At 45.8% G+C, this 20,399-nt stretch overlaps 2 protein-coding genes across 6 annotated transcripts in view; one reads left to right on the forward strand and one right to left on the reverse strand.

Annotated features, from left to right (window-relative positions):
- Positions 1–8,385, forward strand: part of FAM184B (family with sequence similarity 184 member B) — a 186,884-nt gene extending 178,499 nt beyond the window's left edge. For all 5 annotated transcript variants that reach the window (XM_047855650.1, XM_047855649.1, XM_047855651.1 and 2 more), the window contains 6 exons: positions 161–333; positions 1,413–1,559; positions 3,464–3,581; positions 5,168–5,272; positions 6,292–6,491; positions 8,253–8,385. In XM_047855650.1, the coding sequence (XP_047711606.1) occupies positions 161–333; positions 1,413–1,559; positions 3,464–3,581; positions 5,168–5,272; positions 6,292–6,491; positions 8,253–8,346 (837 nt within the window). In that variant the 3' untranslated portion in view covers positions 8,347–8,385. The remainder of the gene's footprint in view (positions 1–160; positions 334–1,412; positions 1,560–3,463; positions 3,582–5,167; positions 5,273–6,291; positions 6,492–8,252) is intronic.
- A 5,547-nt stretch (positions 8,386–13,932) lies between these two features.
- On the reverse strand, positions 13,933–20,386 carry MED28 (mediator complex subunit 28). Its single transcript, XM_047855707.1, has 4 exons — positions 20,203–20,386; positions 17,340–17,406; positions 16,555–16,667; positions 13,933–15,303 (listed from the first exon to the last, which is right to left on the reverse strand). Exons 1-4 carry the CDS (start codon positions 20,350–20,352, stop codon positions 15,106–15,108), a joined length of 528 nt encoding a protein of 175 aa, XP_047711663.1. The 5' UTR covers positions 20,353–20,386; the 3' UTR covers positions 13,933–15,105.
- Positions 20,387–20,399: the final 13 nt, after the last annotated feature.

A 20,399-nucleotide genomic window follows, 5' to 3' on the forward strand; every position in this document is an offset into this window, starting at 1 on the left:
AGCGGGAAAACCTGAAGAGCCTGGATGTGAGCTCCTCAATCGGGAGCAGGAGGCTGGTGAGGGCTCCAGGCTGGGCGCAGCACGGGTCCCCGTCCTTCGGCGGCGCATCTGGAGCCCTTGGCGCCTCCTGAAAACGCCTCTCCCGGGTGCTTCTCCCCAGGACGCGGGCGGCCTGGGCCAGACGGGCTCCCCGAAGGGCGCCGCGGAGCCGGGTCCGAGCGAGGGCTGCGACCTCTGGGAGGAGAACTCGCAGCTCAAGGACGCAGTGCAGCGGCTGCGGGCCGAGGTGGAACAGCATCAGCAGGAGGCGCTACAGCTCCGCGAGCAGCGCAGGTCGGTCTCCGGGCGGGGCCGGAGCTCCCTTCTCCCTCGCTCCCTCCAGCGCCCCAGGGTGAGCCTCTGAACCTAAGGCTCACCCCTGGGCTTCTCCGCAAAGGAAAGACTCCCTAACACGCTAGCACTTCCCTGATGTTACTCCCGACGCATGAAAAGGACCAGTGCTCTAGGAATTCGTCTCAAAACTGCAGGGTTTGCCCTGGGATAGAGGAGGGAACTCTGTTTCCTACAAATCAAGGAATTTCTGGGATCAGACCTTACCGTACTAGAAGTCCCTTCAAAACCAGCCTTAGGGAGGCAGTGCGGTGAAATGGCTCAAGCGGTGCCGTGTGAGCTCAGGTGAGTCCGCTAGCTTCTCCACGCCCCCGCCCTCATCCGCGAAGGAGGTAAGACCGCCACCTCTCAGGGCTGTCCTGGAATGCAGTGACATGTGGGCAGGATTTAGCACCCACCCCGGAATGCATGGAGGAAGCGCTGGGTGAACCGCTGTTACTCTGTTCTGGACATGTGTTAGCATGATTCAACCTTGCACTAACCCTGTAAGGTAGCCACTATCATCACACCCATTTAACAGGTGAAGAAACTGAGCAGGGTGTGGCTTGCCTTAGGTCACACAGCTAGGAAGTGATGGAGGAAGACCTACCCCCTATCCCTACCTGCCTTTCAACACTGGACTGGTGACTCCCCAGGCCTCAGAGAGTCCCAAGGATCAGTAATTCCCATACACAATCTCAGCCTCCAGGCCTCCATTTGCCCCCCATGAAGGGAGGATTTTCCAGAACACTCCAGAGCTGTCCTCCACTGCTTGCCCCTGAAGGTTTCACAGTCGGGTTTCTCCTTCATGGGATGCTGGGGCAGGAGGTGCTGAGAAGGGGTCCCACAAGCAGGATTTATCCTGGACCCCACAACCCAAGAGATCCCAGGTCTCCTTCCCAGCATCCTGACCTCATTCATAATCACCCCTGCCCATTGCCTCCCACCCCAGCCACCCAGCAGAGCGGGGAGAAACCCCAGTGCCCAAGAGGTTCAGTCCCTAGAGCCTGGGGCAGCCCGGCTGTGCTTCCCTCCACCCACAGGCTGCTGGAGGAGGATCAGCAAGCCCAACGGGCCCGGGAGGTGGAGAAGCTACGCCAGGAACACCGGAAGGAGATGCAGGCCATGGTGGCGGATTTCAGCAGTGCACAAGCCAGGCTCCAGGCCCGGCTGGCTGCCCTGGAAACTGAGTAAGTGAGGCGTTGGGCCCCAGGTTAGGAGTGATTAGCAGAGGTACATTTTATTAGGGCGACCAACTCATCCCACTGTGCCTGGGACGCTCCCAGTTTTAAAACTAAGTTTTAAAGTTCGAAGTTTTAAAGTTTTAAGTTTTAAAGTTCTGAATTCCAAGAAGCACCCAGTCCTGGGCAGTTGGGGATAGTTCATTACCCCCTATCATTTTATGAGACTGCATTCTCTCTGTGCAGGGCACTGGGAATCTGTGAGGAATGAACACTGCCTTATGGGCTTGGTTTGACCCCTCACCCCGGGAAGAAATCACGGGATCAAGTCTACTTTTTAACGAACATTTGCCCCATTCTAACATGCATCACCTCACTGAATCTTCACAGTCTCCTTCATGGACAGATAAAGAAACCGAGGGGGTCTTGTGCTTGTATGCATACATCTTTATTACTTATTCAACAGATGTTTATTAAGAGCCTACTGTGTGCCTGGAGTTACAGCCAGAACTAAACAAAGACCATGCTCTCATAGAGCTCAAAAATTCTCGATGGGAATTCAGACAAGAAATAAACATGAATATTTTTCATATCAGGTATTGGAAGTGCTAAAAGAAAAACAGGATCAGTGTCTAGGGAGTGGCAAGGGTGGGCAAGGAAGGCCTGTCTAAGGAGGTGACATTTAAGCACAAGGAGGCGAGGGAATGAGAGAGCTGTTTGGAGGAGGAACATTCCAAGTGGACACAACAGCAAGTACAATGGCCCTGGGTCCTGCTTCACATGACTGAACAGCCAGGAATAAGTGAGAGGGTGAGTGGCAGGAATTGAGATTGGTGGGCTAACTGGGAGGGATGAAGGAGACCCGCACTAAACAGGAAGGAGTTTGGATGTGTTCAGGGTGCACTGGAAGCCATTGCAAGGCTTTAAGCAGGAATGACATGGTCAGATTTACCTTTCAATAAGGTCACTCTGGCTGCTGAGAGAAGAGACTAGGGGGTCAGGGTTAGCAGCACGGAGGTGGAAGATGACAGGTAAAGCCACCTGCCCAAGGTCAAGCCGCACTAAGTGAATCTGTTACCTGTCTGTGCTCTTAAAAACACGTTCTCCACTGTCTCCAATACAAAGCAAACCATCCAGAATCCAGAGTGAAAGGTTTTATCAGCTACCATCTAATGGGCACTTACCACAGGCCAGGCGCCCATTATCTCGCTGAATGCTCACAACCACCCAGTTTCGTGCCCCTTTTAAAGAATAGGGAACTGATGATCACAGGGAAAGGCTACGCAAGGTCACATAGCCTTTTCCTCAAGGCAGAGTAGGGATTAGATCCCAAGTTATCTCACCCCGAAGTCCCGGCCCTCTTACCCTCTTATCAACTACACTCAGTAGGTCACCTGCAGCCCTCACCCCCTCCCCCACCCTGCGCAGAGTTACTTCTCCCTGGCTTCGTGCTGAAAGGGCTGGGGGAACTAGCTGCCCGCAGCTCTGAGGGAGAACCAGCTCATGCCGTGCTCCGCTTCGGCCAGCAGATGGCGCCAGAGCCACGTCGGCATCAGCCCAGACGTCGGGCGGCCGCAGTGGGGGACATTTTTCTGCCGAGGCCTCTCTGCCCAGGCATCCCTGGTTCTTGAAGCTTCACTGAGGGCAGTGTGTGAATCACCCACGGGCCTTTGGTTCCTTGGCCCCGCAGCCTTGGGGTAACTGACAGACGTCAGACTTGGAGTTGGGGTCCTGAGCTCTGCAGCCAACTCACTGGCTGGTCCCAGACAGAGTCTCTCGGCCTCCATTTCCCCTTTTGTGAACGGAGATATTAGCTGGCCAGGCTAAGCTCACAGCAGCGTCCCCACCCCATGCACCTGCTTGTTGTTGGGCAACGGCAGCAAGGAGACTAACTGCATGCCTGTTCCAAACAGACTGAAGGATTCCGGAGAGAAACCAGGGAAGGGGGCGTCCAGGCCAGAGGACGTTCAGCTCATAGGCCGCCTGCAGACCCGCCTGAAGGAGAGAGAGGAGATCATCAAGCAGCTCATGGTGAGGCCGTCAGGGCCACCAGGGGGTCTGCAGGGTTCCTTCCGGAGGGCCATCCACTTTGTTCTTGCCATTGCTCTGCCTACCTAGCAATTTTAATCCTGATAACTCTAAAACCACCTTCAGAAGATCCTTGATTACTTTTGTATATTATCTGAAACAATATATACTCACTAAAAAAATTAATACAGAAAAATAGAGCCCCCCCCCCCGGCCCCCCAAGCACTCAAGTCCTACAGCATCTGCCCATGGTTGATTGGTTCAGTTTTTTCATCTATGGAATTTGGGAAAATCCAGAATGGCATGCCTTCTGTTGGAATTTTAGTAGACTCAATCAAGCCAGTTATTGTTTGTTGATCTTCCTTTTGTAAAAATGACTACCTGTTTTCCAGTTCGCAAAGCCGCCCCGGGGGCCCCCTTAGGAAGAAGTTTTCTCCCTCGGGGTCTGTAGCCCACAGCCACCAAGGCCTGAGGCCATTTCTTTGGAATGCCCCTCCCTCCACCTGCCCCTGAGCTTTCACGCAGTCCACCTCCCTCACATCCCTGTCTCCTGATACTCCATCCATTGCTTTGGGCTCTAACCCGGCCGCCCCGTGCTCCCTGGTCTGGTGGCAGGTTGCTTGTAGCACCCCCGCTGAACGGGAGGGCGCTGCTTCCCCTGGCTTACGTCCAGCTCTGCAGACGGTGGCTCTCGACTGGCGCCTGTCAGTGCAGCCCACGGTGGGAGGGCTAGTCGGCCACCTGAGAAGTCCAGCCACCTTCCCCACCCGTCTCTGCCTCCACCGCTTTAGTCCAAGCCCCTCTCACACGCGCAGTGAACCACTGGACTCCCCACTCACTCTAGCCTTGCCCGCACGCTGACCTCACATCAACCAGGGCAGTCTTGGGGAAGCGTGTCAGATGAGTGCTCGGCTCCATTCTGCACCGCTCACGGCCTCCCGTCCTTCCCCGAGTGAAATCCAGGACCTTCGGCAGCCTGCCAGCCTCACGTCCTCCCACAAACACACACCCCTCTCCTCTCTCACTCCCATCCCTGCCCCTGCCACGCAGTTCCATGTCAGGACGCTGATGAGACAGGAAAACTTCACCACTAACTGAAAATTAAATGATACTAAGGAATAGCTTGTTTGCTAGGTGTGACAAGAGAATTGTGCTATTTTTTTTTAAAGAGTCTTTATCTCTTAGAGATAGATGTGGATGTTTTTAAAGATGAAATTATACAATGATTGGAATCTGCTTTAAAAATAATACAGCAGGAGAGAGAAAAGTGGACAGTGACACGCATAAACAAGGTTGGTGATATAGTGATTGTACCAGCTTTTAACCTTCAGATGCCCAGAGTACCTGGTTCTCTAACTGCCCAAGACGTTTCAAATAAGCTCGCCCTTCCCTATACAGAAGCTGGGGACTCAGGCCACAGGACTAAAGGTGCTTCCTCAAAGCTTCAGTGGACGGCAGCTGGATCCCCACACATCCTCCCCCTTCCCCTGGGCTTTCCCTCATGGTTTCTGCCCTCACTCGACCATCTTCCTTCAGGTCAAACCCAGTGGTGTGGTCAGGCTCTTTTGGACTCAGTTGTGTTTTTCCAGGAGGAGAGAAGATTTCACTGCGCAGCCTTCCCCAGCGCCGTGTCCCATCGGAACCGGTCTTTCTCTTTCAACCCTCACCCAGGATACTTGACCCCCTCCATGAAGGTAAATTGGTTCTGCCGATTTCAGGCATTACAGTGCTGCTGGTTTCATTTTCCTGAAGGTAACTACAGCTTACTTATCGGCGTGCTGGCATACAGTCAGAGGAATGTTCACTGAAAATAAGACTCATGGGGAATGGTCCAAATTATTAACAAACAGTATTTATATCTGGCGAGGCAGATTATGTGTACTTTTAATTTCTTATGGGTTTTTGTATTCTCCGAGTTTCCTATAAACATGTCACTGTTAATAATGGTTATATCTGGATGATGAGAGAAACGAACAGGAATCTCCCACTTTTTAGAAAATGTTTGAGAGAGAGTGGGAGCGAGTGCAGGAGTAGGGGAGAGGCAGGGAGAGAGAATCCCAAGCAGGCTCTGTGCTGCTGTGCTGTTAGCAAGAGCCTGACATGGGGCTCGACCTCACGAACCATGAGTTCATGACCTGAGCTGAAATCAAAGAGTTGGATGCTCAACCAACTGAGCCACCCAGGAGCCACAGGAATCTCCCACTTCCTTTTTTTCATTACATATTTTTGGAATTTGTTATAATGAGAATATTCACATCCAAATCTCTCATCTGCTGTAACAAAATCCTAAAAGTGCTTAAAATGTTTAATAGTTCAAAGGACAGTAAACCTACCCTAAGCTGAACAGATGAGAGCTCATTTATGATTTTTATGTATGCCTCTCAGTGAAAGTGTTGTTTCACTGAAGAAATATTAATGCATTTGAAGACAATGGACCCAGCTCCTGTTGGGGGTCTTATATGGCCTTCTAATGTCTAAAAAAAAATTTGAATTACCAAACACATGTCCCCAGAGATTTTGGGCAAGAGATTGTGAAACTGTGTTTCATAAAACAAAGTAGACTGGAGGAAGAAATGCTTTAAAAATAACATGTAGGTATATAAATACAATTACTGCCTCTTCTCCCATATAGTTTTGGTTGGGTGGGCCTTTTTTACTTACAGTAATGACTCTTTAGGGTGGAACTAACTGGCCTTTCTTTTAATACAAACAGAAAAAGAAGCTGGAGGAAGTGCCCAGCCGAGTGGTCAGTGTGCCAAACCTGGCCTCCTATGCAAAGAACTTTCTGAGTGGTGATCTGAGCTCCAGGATCAACGCCCCTCCAATAACGAAGTCACCCAGCTTGGACCCAAGCCCTGGCTGTGGCCAGCCTTACAAACCCACCCAGGCTCTAGATGTGAAAACTGCCACAAGGTAGGGGGCGGGGTGGGGAGTTGTGATTCCGGTTTTCCATAGATGGGGGGGGGGGTGGGGGTTGGAATTCAGATTCCTTTCTGGCACCTCTTCAATACCCAGACTTTGGGCAGGTAAAAAGGACAGGGAGACAAGCCCCTCCCTGCCTTGGACAAATTACAATCCAGCCAAATGGGAAGGTGGTGTAAGAGGAAAGAAGTATGTCATTCTTTAGACAAGTACTATTCTTGGTACCAAGTTCCAGAAAGTCTTTTTTTTTCCTCTCATGGATGAGTAGATCACTTAGCTAGCCGTGTCAGTGTGGGTAACACAGAAGCTGGACTCTGATCACCTGGCCCTGAGGTCTGGACTCAAATTCTGGTCCCTTGTTCTTACCTAGGTGACTTTGGGCAGGTTACTTGACCTCTCTAGGTCTCCATTTCCTCACCTCTAAAACAAAGATAATACAGCACCTGCCTCACCAGACTGTGAGACTGAAGGAATTAACCCACAGGACGCAGTTAGCACAGAACCTGGTACAGAAGCATTCAGTCGATTTCCACTATTATTACTGCCACTACTATTATTATTAAGGTTATTTCTCAAGATTTATTGTATCATCTTGAGATTTTAAGGCCTCTTAATCTAGGTTGGTAGCTCATGCATGATCAGTCATCTCAGATGCCACCTTATTTTTCCAGAAACCCTTGCAACGTGTTTCTCTTTCACAATCATTTCCCCGTTTATTAATTCTCCCTCCTATCCAGTCTTCTTTTCAGAGGCAGAACTTGACATTCTGTGCTTTGAATTTTGCATTTCAGAAATGGCTCCTTCTAAAATGTTCTTTTTCCAGGGATGCCTGGGCGGCTCAGGTGGTTAAGCATCTGACTCTTGATTTTGACTCAGGTCATGATCTCACAGTCGTGGGATTGGGCTCCAAGCTGTCATCTTGGGATTTTCTCTCTCTCTCTCTCTGTCTGCCCCCCGCCCCCCACCCCCACTCGCACTTGTCCTTTCTCAAAATATAATAATAAAAATAAAGTGTTCTTTTTCCAAAGGCCCTGCATACCTGCGGCTATTGGGACAAATGGGAGGCACAGACCTTTATAAATGTTGAGTGGCAAGGACCTCCTGTCAGTCAATGAAGGAGGCCAGCCCTTTTGTTTCAAAGCTGCAGAAACTGAGGCCTGGAGCCCTAAGCACACCCCTGTATTAACGGCTAGAGCCAGCTCCTGACTCTGGCTGTGGGTTCATCTCAGTATCATACACCTGTGAATAAGCTAGGTTCCCAGTTTTATATGAAGCTTCACAAATGCAGACAGAGACCAGTCAGCAGGTATACATCGTACTTTCTTGCTTACTGTTTCCTCTTTTCAATTTATTAGGCTAATGTCACAGTCTTATTGAGGTGCGAACACATTAGATAACTTCTGAAGAAGCCAGACATTATAAGGCTGTGTTGATTAACTGTTTCATTCCTTACCTTTTTTATGAGGTTTAATGTTCAATTTGTGCCTGAAATATAAGTTTATACAATATGCTCATTAGTCTTAAGTGAAACAGTGGAGAACCTCATTTTCGAAACAGGAATTAGATGTTCCCTTCCCACCCCATCTTTCACACCTTGTTTCTAGCCATGAGTGTTGGCCAGTTATACTCATGGTCTTTCAAAGAGTAAAGCAACAGCTTTACTCCCTGAAAGAAAGTGGGGTATTAAGTTGTTTACTGAATAATTTTCAAAGCCATCTAAAACAATCTTTTTGTTTGTTGGTTTGTTTTTAGGACACAAGATGGTGAAACAGCCCAACCCAAAGAAGTCCAGCAGAAACAGGGTTCTGCCCACCAGGAATGGTTTACCAAGTATTTCTCTTTCTAAACTGAGTCTCAGGATTCCATCACAAAGAGGACACCTGAAACACATGTAAAGCATCTGACTGAAGGAATGAACTAAAAAACCAAATTAACTTGCTTGTGACACGATTTATATATAATAGCCAAAACAAATTTTGGCATTAACATTTCATACTGTTTCATTGTGAAACCAGTGCTTAAACAAAATTCTTGACATTAAGGTGAAAAACAAAACAACATAAACCAGTGTTATCAAAATGCACCCACAGAAAATATTAATGTTACTGATGACCCTCACATTGTATTTCTAGTGTCCATAAGATTTCATTCCACTTTGTGGAATATCAAGCTTTGTGATTTCCATGATCTACTTTAAAAGTGGTTTCACTTGTCCTTAGAATGCTAGTCATCTCCACTTGAAAAGTATTTCTGTGTAAATGACAGAATTACAAAATGCACATTAAACCTCACTAGGAAGAAGCATAAAAGTTCGAAATACTCATGAAAACCAATTACAAACACAAAACAAGGCAAAACTAGGAGTGGATGACAGCAGCCCTTGGCACACTTCGACCGAGTGCTCTGACTTCCTAAGTCCAGGACCTGAAGTAGACGAGAGAGGGGATAACACCTACCTCAAAAGGGGCTTTTGGAGAAGTAAGCAAAATAGGATAGGTATGATACCAATCACGAACTGGAATTAACCACTGCCAGAATTTTTCTGTGAATAACCGAGCCTCACTCTGTCATATGACTGTAGTTTCAACTTGGTCACTTGTGAAAGTTTCTAGAGTATTCTTTGAAGTCAAAGATCTACTGAGCCCAGTCTTTGGGCCTGGGCCCTTTGCCTCATGGTGCATTGCTTCCCCATCACATGGATGCTCAGTACTGTAAGGGAATCGGGACTGGCCATTCATGGTGCTGACCCATGTCAGTCCACACTGAATAGTCTGACCTTCTGATGGAGCAGTGTGATTTGACAAGACTCAATACAATTTGGGCAAAATATGTTCTCAATCCTTTGGTGCTGGCCCCACACGTGGCCATAAACATTTATTCTATGCACTGTCAAATCTTTGCTCTTTGAATAAAACTTTAAACTGGGCAATTAAAAATGGCTGTGACTTGTATTGTTTTCCCAAAGAAAGGTGAAAGTAGATGAAGACAGTTTGGAAATAAGAAATTCACATTAATCTCAATCAGGTCAACTTTAAATGAAAAGTAGCTGCTTACATAATTTTGGGAGAAATGCAATTACAACTCAAATTACAACTGACAATTTAAAGGTAAAATCACTATCTTTTTTAATGTTTTTAAGGTTTATTTGTTTTGAGAGAGTGAGCACACGTGAGAGGGTAAGGGGCAGACAGAGAGGGGAGAGAATCCCAAGCAGGCTCTGACACACTGTCTCCAGGGCTCAATCCCACCGACTGTGAGTCATGACCTGAGCCGAAATCAAGAGTCGGACACAAAACCAACTGAGCCACCCGGAGGCCCCTAAAGGTAAAATTCCTATCTAATCAAAACACGTGGCCCCAATAAGATAATTTCTTAAATGAAAATACTTGTTACCATACATGTAACATGCCATGTTATTTCTCAGTATCAATTTTTTTTAGTGATCTTGTTTCCTGCTTAGGGTGAGCACTGTAGGATTATGCTTGCGTTCTGTGTTTTAAGAACTAAACTAGTTTTGTGTTTTAAAAACTAAACTACGTACAGATAGTTGTACTGTTTATCGAAACATTCTTCCAACACTGCAACTACTGATAACTAGCAACGTAGGCTGTACTTTAACTCAGCATGACACCTGCTGCAGGGACAGAATTTTATTGAGACTCTACATCTGTTTGATTTCTTTCTTGTTGCAGGTGAGTGAAAGATTCTGTTAAATTTCTAGATTCCACACTGCAATAATTGTATCTGCTAACTAAATCTGAGCATGCTTCTATCATTTATTTCCTTAGGACACATTCCTTGGGTATCTAAGTAAAGCATCAAAGGATACATGCTTAAGCTTTTTGATATAGCATAATTATCATCCAGAAAGTTTCTCTCAAGGTTCCACCTTCACCACAGTGAATAAAATCCTCTCTGTACCCTAGATAATACTGACAAAGAAACTCAATTTAATAGATAAAACATTCTTCTGGTTTTTGTGTATATAATCAGATTCCATCAATCTCTCAAGAGTGAGTGGTCCAGACGTGACAGTGATGGCTTGGGGAAAACAGTGCAGATGAAGAGAAATGAACTGATTCAGGATTGAGTCAGGAGGGAGAAACAGCAAGATCTGGTGATAAATCTTGTTAGGCTCTTTTAGGACAGAAGGAGGGGCTAATATATGGCTGGAGCAAAACTGGAAAGGAAGATTGCTGTAAAGTGTTTCTTAATTAGGGTAGAAAAGACTGAACTCGCTCAAGAAATGGCTGCATATTGTGTACCTGAACCCTTATTAGCTGCTCTAGCATTGATGTAACATCCAACACAGTAGTTGTGAGTGAGGCTACTTGGTCTATATTCTCTCCAGGATCCACCTGGATTCTACAAGGACGACGTTAGGAAATTAAATGGAGCTGTGATAGGGAGCTGTCCCTGCATTCTTCAGATTTCTTAGGTAGGGCTAATCTCCACCATCACCCCTGGGGATGCAATACTATTTTTGATCTACTCCCTCCTGCTAGTTCCTCAGCTGTCTCCCCTCACCCTACAGGTGATAATCAAAGATGCCCCAGGCACTCAGAGTGGCTGTTGACTGTTAAGTCCTGTTAGTCATTATCCCTCCATGGGGAGTCAAGACAGTGAGGTGCTAACCAGCCAACTCCACTGTTCTTGTACACAGTATGCCCCCTTACCTTCCAATGTTTGGTCCTTGTACTGACAATGTTCCCTTCCACTGGGACGTCTCCCTGTGGCACCACTGGTGGAATCTTCAGCAAGTGGGCCACTGGCAACTACACCGCCATGGGTCTTCCTTGCCAATTGGGACAGTGCATGAGCCAGTCCCCAGGCCCCATCCTACTGCCTGCTCTCAGACCATGTCCACTAACAGCCATGTCAGTCAGATCCTCCAGGAGCTATTTCCCAAGACACAATCAGAATTAGAAGACATTTATTGGGGATTTCAATGGCCCTCAGCCAAGGACCACCAGAAACACATCTGCAGGGAACAAGTTAGGTTTATTACTTGTTGCAATAGGGAGAATGCTCATTGTGGAGATGGTAGGGCTTCTCAGAAAGTGGGTGTTAGAACCTATTTCAGAATTCTGGCTTTGGTGAGTGATTTCAGACAGCCTAAGGATGCAAGGGTGCACTCTAGATTGGATGCTGTAAACAAGTCGGGGCAATTCTATGACTGGGTGCCTGAAAGAAAATTTTATTTGTTCGGAGCACAGACTAGAGTGAAGATAAAGCTGAAAATAGTTAAAAAAAAAAAAAAAAAGGCAGTTACTCACTTCAGTCAGAAGAATGTTTGGTGGGTTAACACTGTGACCTTATTTTTTCTCTGAGCCTAGACAAAATGATGAGGTGTTTTTGTTTTGTCCTACTTTATCATGGTCTTGGAGCAACTCTGAGTTGGTATTCTGAGACTGTTCATGTCCAACAGGAGAATAACATGGCCTAGTTGGATAAGTGTCCATAACACAGATCAGTATCTGGATGTCAGGGACAGGTTTTTCTTCCCCTTCTCAGGAAAAACCACCTGTAACATAAAGGGAAGAAGCAGCCTAAGGCAAGAAGAGCCTTCAGACTATGGTGCAGGTTGACACCAGTGAAAGGGAGGCCGAGGAAGATTTGGGCAAAGAAGCTCAGACAATGAGACAGCACCAAGAAGTCTTGGCCAGGCCAGTGGGAGCTCCAGAGCAAAGACTGCCCATGAGGAGTCCCATGTTGAGCAGGAATGACCTGGCTTCAGTACCCCACCTGTGTCTGATCACAGCCAGGGAGAGTAAAGAAGATGAAGTGGCCAGTAACCATCATGAGCACAGTGATGGTGGTATGGAAGGGGCAGGCTGGAAAAGGAGGAAGAGAAGGAGAGATGCTGGAGACTGTGAACGAGGGGCAGGGAGATAGGGCATCAGCTCAGGTACCGAAGGAATGTTGAAGATGGGAGATGAAGAACTCTTGTGAGCCGCAGGGAATGATCCAGAAGACGGGGGATGTGGAAGACGGACACCACCCAAGGATTAAGCTCTAGAGAAGGTGACTGGCCTGGGGCCCAGAACCCTGGTGGAAAGGCTGGTCCCACACAGGGTAGGCACTTCAGGAGATGGAACAGGAAGGAAAAAAAGGAGACCCTGAAGATGTGGGTAGGTTTGTCCTTCTGGGACTGGAAAAGTAAGGGAAATCCTAGCTGATGGTTTCTTCTCACTGAAGACAGCAACTCAAGAGCGTTTTCTATGTTAATCACCAAGAGATTAAAATGATACTCATAGCTAAGATTGAAAAGTTGTATTGACAGAAAACTCTGAATTCATAATAAAGAAATGGCAATAACTGGTACTTGCATGAATTCAAAATATTTTCACTAAGCACCAAATAGAATAGTTCCCAATCTTTTCACTAAGAACCTCTTTATTACTCAAAGACTGCCTAAAACTTAAGCAGTTTATTTAGGTTTTTAATCAAGAAATCAAAGCTGTTGGGATGCCTGGGTGGCTCAGTCGGTTAAGCGTCTGATTTTGGCTCGGGTCATGATCTCACATTTTGTGTCAGGCTCTGTACTGACAGCTCAGAACCTGGAGCTTGCTTCAGATTCTGTGTCTCCCTCTCTCTCTGCCCCTCCCCCACTCATGCTCTGTCTCTCCCTCTCTCTCTCAAAAATAAACATTAAAAAAAAAAATTAAAAAGGGGCACCTGGGTGGCTCAGTCGGTTAGGCGGCCGACTTCGGCTCAGGTCATGATCTCATGGTTCATGGGTTCAAGCCCCGTGTCGCGCTCTGTGCTGACAGTTCGGAGCCTGGAGCCTGCTTCGAAATCTGTGACTCCCCCTCTCTCTGTGTCCCTTTCCCAGATCATGCTCTGTCTCTGTCTCTTAAAAAATAAATAAATGTTAAAAAAAAAATTTTTTTTTTAATTAAAAAAAACAAAAAAGAAATCTAAAGCTGCCAATCAGAGCTTCGAATTGGCATGAAGTGACCAGGTTAACAACCCTGAGGTCATATATTGTGAGTAAAACCTTTTTTTAAAAGCTTTGTTTAACCTATACTGAGGGAATTTGTTAGCCTCAGGCTGTGTACCTCACACACGGGCACACAAACAAAAATGAGTAAAAAGTATTACGCATAAAAAATAAATAATAAGTGGTCCCTGTACATTCAGAGAGGAACAATGCCTACTTCTAATGAGAGGCACTGAGACAGATGCAAATCACTAACCTACGCAAGGAGAACCATGCCAGGTTGGTAGAGACAGAGGCAGTCCTGTGTCTTGAGGAGTGAGGCAGAAAGCATGCAGTGGCTTCAGGGACCAGATGGCATCAGACCAAACAACCATGAATGGATGGGTATCAGTGTTATATAGGGAGGGCCTTCAAGGCTGAAGGAAATAAAACACTTCAGGACACTGAGTCACAGAAGTATTGCCTGTTTGGAAGACAATAGAGCATCTGTTTTGGGTAAAGAGATGTAATCTGATTAGATTGTAAACAACGAGAAAGGAAAATCTCATCCAAGGAGCACCACACACAATGCCGGTCTGTATTTCTCAACGGCAGCTCAACAGAGAATCTCACTGGCCCATGTAACCAACAAGAGGGTAAAATGTCTTCCCAAATGCTGAGATCCCATGATCTTCAAGGATGGTGAGTCGCTGAGAGTCACCTGCAGCCCATTCTCCACCCCAAGACCCCAGTCCCTTGGAATCAATGTCACTCATTAGCAAGATCCTTCCTTAATGAGAAATTCTGCGACAAAAAAAACAGAAACAAAAACAACACAAGCAAACAAAACTGAAAGTGAAAAGAGATAACCAACCATAGCAAGCTTTAACCTCTCATACTGCGCGTATACCTCAACTGTTGTGCTGAGCACAAGGTCTACCCCCTTACTTAAAATGGATGCATCACTGCAGAACCTAACAATTTACCATATCACTGCTCTTGCTACACACCCCCACCCCAAAAGTGAAAAAACACCACACAAAATATAAACTTACCCCAAATAAAAGTCAACATCAACTTAAGGATCCTATGTATTAATACTACACTAACTTAGGATATGATAGTCCTTTCAACCTATTTACAAAATACCCTCATTTTGAGAGCTCTGGAAGCCTTATGGACATGGCTGCATTAGATTCCTCTTCTTGAGGTAATTCAAAGTCTTAAAATATGCAAATTTACCTATTTTACTATATTACCATTGAGGGGTAATTGTTATAAAAGGTCTACAACCAAAATCCTCATCCTCTGATTCTCAGATCAAATCATACAAACTTTTCCCTTCATATTATATAAGCTAATCTAAAATTGGAAACACAAAAAGACTTAGTCATAAAAAAAAATACAAAGAAACATAAAAAGGACTCTGTAAGTGGCATCATATTAACAGCCTAAACTTTGCTAAAGACAAAAATTTACTTGATCTACCAAAACCATTTTATAAAGTACTCAAGAAAAGATGTTTATAAAACTAGGGGAACATTTTAGGTGAGACCATCAAACAAAAATCATCTCATTCTTTGGCAAAGAGTTCTTCCAAAATGTCACGTCCACAAGAAGTGCTGTTTGTCAAAACTGTGCCTAGGCTGACTCACACCAGATCCCCTTCAGGCCCGCTTTGACTCAGCTTTGCTTCATGGGTGCAGGGATGTTAGCAGACGCCTGCTCGAGGTAGGCCAAGGAGCCCTGAGGGATTTCGGCTGGCTTTTTGTGCTGAGCGTTGATGTCCTCCAGCACCTGCTGCCAATGCCTCAGTTTTGTCAAGTGCTTCTGGACCAGAGCATCCTTCCGCTGCAATTCATTCCTTAGTTCTGAGACATCCTACAAACAAAGACGATTAAGTCAGGGAAAATTCATGAAAAATGAAAATAGTTCCTGATTAGGTAAGACCACTAAGAAGTAAACTCAAAGAGAATCAATTCAACCTTTGTACATCCAACACTCTGCTTGGCTCCTCTATCCGAATAATACACAGGAACTCCTCTAATGGAAGATGCTGCGTAACGCTGGGAGCTTTTACTTTTCATTTTCTTTTAATAAGTAATACAGATGTTCCAATATTCCAAAGTACCAAAGGGCAGGCAGAGAAAATCAGGCTCTTTCCCAACCTGATCCCCAGGCCCCCAGTATTTCTGTCCAAAGGTCACTGCTGAGAATCTGAAACATATGTTAACAACCGTTTAAAAGAGTCCACACCACTATTCTATCAGTTTGGGCTGAAGTGTTAAAATCTCATCTTCAAGAGCTTTTTAAATGAATATCAGCATTGTAATTCTTTATGAAGGCCTGGCATTGAACACACCTATGTTCTTAGTCAAGTACTCAAATCAGGAAATGCTCTGACATAATAAATTATAAGAGTATCATCTTATCATTCACATTCTCATCAACTGATATCAATTAATAAAAAGAAGGTTTTCAATTAATTCAGCAGCTTGTGGGAGTAGTTACTTCAAACAGTACCAAAAACCAATCATGTCAATGTACTGTTTCTCATCAGGGGCATGACTGGTCTCTTGGGCAAGACAATTCTCTCTTCCACACTGCATGGGGCAGGCTTTGGCCCAACACACTAAATGCCACTGAAGCTTCCCAGTCATCATGGCAACTCGAACACATTTCCAAATGCCCCAGTTTCAAATAACTGAGATAAATGAAACCCTGAGTCTCAAGGAACCTGGGACAGAACATTTAAGTTTTGATTCCTTAAACAAAACTTGAGCCCTTCCTGTGTGTAAGGCAGCCGGGGATACACACAAATCACAGTTTCTGTCCAAAATGAACTTATCATCTATATTAATGACTTTTCAACCTTTTTCAAGCAGCAGAACCTTTTCTTTAAGAGAAGTCATCCAGCAAATGAAACTCTGTTTGAAGCCCAGCTTTCCACCTCCACCCCTGGCTCCACTACTTGCCCAACTTGTCGTGAACACTGACATCTAGCAACATGTGTATTCAATCTGTAAAGCCTACTATAACTCATGGGAAAAGGGTGTATCTCATTTAAAGCACAGATGGAATCCTGACCATATGTGCTCTTCCTGAAAGTTGAAGAGAAAGTTGAGTTCATACCTCTTTGATAACTTGCTCTGGTTTCTGGACAGATAACTGCAATCTTTTTTGTAGGAAAAAACATTCCGTCTGTCTTGCAATATCCAGAAATTTCTGGATACACTGATCAACACCTTATAAAAAAAGACCAAAATATTAAGAAAAACACTAGATACATATATCATCCTCATAAATGAACAGTCAAAAATATCAAAACAGCACCTTCCCCAAGATGTAATCTGGAATTTTAATTCTGACAATAGAAATACTGACTCCCAACCCCCATGTGTTAACCAACATTAAATAGCAGATAATTTGCGTTTATATAAGGTTAATGAGACCTCAGCACAACACAAAAGTTCTTCTGAAGAAAGACAATCCTGACATCCAGCAATTAGAATCATGACTTCCAGTTAAAATGTAACATGTAAAATATAGTACAAAACAATCAGAAACAGTGGTTGTTTCTTGGGACAGAACTTGGGCAAAGTCAGGGAAACACAAGAGACTTTTCTCTGTAACACCTTCAAAAAATAATCAAAACTTATTTTTTTAAAAAAACAGCACGCATTGTTGGTTATTACTGTCCTATACAATATGGACAGCACATTATAACTAGCTCATTATGAGTGTGACATGTCAGTTGATAAACCGAACAAAGAACCAGCAGTATATAGAAATGACTGCATAAATCTCATTCCCTGGAAAAGTTCTCTAAGGATACAAACAAAACCGTAAAGTGTAAAATAAGCAATCAGGAATCTTGCTGAAGGCAAGAACGTGGTCTACAAAGAGTGAATTCTTACCAGTTCTAATTTCCTCCTGATCTGTGCCATTGACATAGTCCTGACTCACAAGAGAAGCAAAGCAAGCCTGTGTGATTCAAACATGTAAGAAAAAAATGTCATTCACATGTCAAAAATATTACTTCAGAGTAACAAATAACTTCTCTTGAAGTTATTCAATGAGTTGACACAGTCTGGGTTTACACATTAGCTGACAAGATATCCCGCTAATGAAATAACTTGGTAAACAAAGTCCATGAGACACATGGAGGGAGAGCCTCCAAATGAGGCAGCTGGTATTTGCAAGCATCACGACCTGGCCTCTCTCCTGCCACTCGCCCCTTTCACCAGGATCCCATTCCATACCAGAGCCTGGGCCCCTGGTCCAACTCCACTTAAAGCCCCTCCCTCTGATGCTTACATGAATTGTACCATCACCCTATTAGGGCTCAGATAAATCATTACCTCCTCAGAGAGGCCATCTCTCTCTACTCTTTTGAAATGGCTTGCTCTATCCTCATGCCCAGCTTTATTGTTTTTCACACAGTTAACTGACATCATTCCATTCTTCTAGTCCATTATCAGTTGTCCCCTGCCAGCAGGTGGGAATTTTGCATATCTTGTTCTCATACTGCTCGGCACTAAGTGGGTGCTAAACCCACGTTAACTAAACACACGTTAATGACAGACGGGACAACCTAAGAGCTTGCTATCACATGGGTAAACAAGTCCGAGAGAATTTCTCTCAAGGGGCACCGATCTAGAGGAATACATGATTCAGCCAAGCACTTCTGTGCACAGGAAACCGTCAGAAAATGCATAAAGAAGGTCTATCACAGGGCAGTGGGATCAGAAAGAGAATGGGAGAGCTGGTGGGGAGCAGTGGTCAGAAAGGAAGACTCAGGGCGTCTGGGTGGCTCAGTCAGTTAAGCGTCTGACTCCTGATTTCTGCACATGTCATGATCTCGCAGTTCTAGAGATGGAGCCCCGTGGGCAGCTCTGTGCCAGCAGCACAGAGCCTGCTTGAGATTCTGTCTCCCTCTCTCTCTGTCCCTCCCCCCGCTTGTGCCTTCTTTCTCAAAATAAATAAACGGAAGGAAGGAAGGAAGGAAGGAAGGAAGGAAGGAAGGAAAGAAGGAAGGAAAGAAGAAGGGAAGGAAAGAAGGAAGGAGAGAAGGAAAGAAGGAAACCTCAGGAAAGCACAGCCCCACCAGCAGTGAGCAAAGTACACTGGTGTGAGGCAGGCATATCTGGGCCCAAATTTAGGCCATCACCCACATGTGAGGGCCCTTCGGGAAGCAACAAATTCTGCTGCTCGAAGTTTCCCCTATTTGATTTATAGAGAAAAATTACAGGACTCCTCCTGGGAAATCCCTGTAACACCTCAAGAAATCCGAAAAACAAATTGCCCATTCTGTGTATTACGTGGAAATATGAGCCTGTTGGATTTGGGATATGACTAGGGCACATCTGCTCTGTGAAACCTGTGGGTACTGGAAAACATCCCACCCAGGAGGCCAACCAGGCAAACCAATCAACAATGCTGCTCCCTCACAACCAGCAGGGCCACCAGGCATAGTGAAATCTGATCTCAGGAATTTTAGCTCCCTCTTCCCTCTTAAAAAAAAAAAAGGAAGAAGAAATCAGGGGCCCCTGGATGGCTCAGCTGGTTAAACATCAGACTTGGGCTCAGGTCACGATCTCGTGGTTCGTGAGTTTGAGCCCCGACATGGGGTCTCTACTGTCAGCATGGAGCCTGCTTCAGATCCTCTGTCCCCCTCTCTCTCCCCTGCTCTCACGCTCTCAAAAATAAACAAACATTAAAAAAAAATTTAAAAATTATACATACAGGTCTTCATAGACAGGTGAGCAGTTGTATGGAGAAATGTGTGGTAGTCTATAAAAAGAATATGCTTGGGGCGCCTGGGTGGCTCAGTCGGTTGAGTGTCCGACTTCAGCTCAGGTCATGGTCTCAGAGTTCATGGGTTTGAGCCCTGCGTCTGGCTCTGTGCTGACAGCTCAGAGCCTGGAGTCTCCTTCGGATTCTGTGTCTCCCTCTCTCTCTGCCCCTCCTCCTCTCACATTGTGTGTCTGTCTCTCTCTCAAAAATAAACATTAAAAAAAGTTTAAAAATAATTAAAAAAAAAAGAATATGCTTCTTAGAAGTATGCGTAGAGAGGCACCTGGGTGGCTCAGTCAGTTGAATGTCTGTCCAACTCTTGGTTTCAGCTCAGGTCATGATCTCAGGGTTTGCGGGTTTGAGCCCTGCATCAAGCTCTGCACTGACAGCACAAAGCCTGCTTAGGATTCTCTCTCCTTCTTTCACTGCCCCTCCCCCATGTGCATGCATGCTCTCTTTCTCTCTCAAAATAAACAAACTTAAAAAAAAAAAAAGTTAGAAGTATGCGTAGGATGGACAGTAGGGAGGCCCAAGTAATAGTCCTCATTTGCACAAGCCAAGGGGTTGGCTTTGGGCAAGTAATTTCTCCTCTGAGCCTCAGTTTCTCCATTCATAAAAGGAGAGGATGGTCTCCATCAATACCCTACACGCAGGGATGCGGGGAAGAGCGCTCAGGGATGGGGCCAAGAAAGAGTAAAACAGGAACCACCGACTGGGAACCTAGAAGGGTCCAAGGCTGGGGATGGGCAAACTTGAAGTCCACGTGCTTCCAGAAACAAAGTCTAGGTCTCCGCCAGCAGACCTGCGCACACTTCCGGCCACCACTCAAAGTGGAGATTAAAGCAAGTAACTTACGTTCTCTGAGCCTCTTCCCCGATCTGGAAGCCTGTCGCGAGCATCACTGAAAGGGGCAAACTGCCCAGGTGCAGCTTAGGTTTCAGGTAAGAAAGGAGGCTGGGAACGGACGCCGCAGTCTCATCTTACCTCAAAAGAGGACTCCAACTCGTCCACCAACGTACTGTTAGACGTTCTCGGAGGGCCTGGCGCTGCCTGAAGAAGCGAAGCCTGGCCCCTGGAGTCTCCGGGATGTCCAGGCGGCTGTCCGGAGAACATACCTCCCAGCGGCGCCGCCATTTCTGAAAGGTGGGCAAGAGGCCCACTGCGCCTGCGCAGGAGCTGGC

The sequence above is a fragment of the Prionailurus viverrinus genome, chromosome B1 (genome assembly GCF_022837055.1).
Source record: "Prionailurus viverrinus isolate Anna chromosome B1, UM_Priviv_1.0, whole genome shotgun sequence".
NCBI lineage: Eukaryota > Metazoa > Chordata > Mammalia > Carnivora > Felidae > Prionailurus > Prionailurus viverrinus.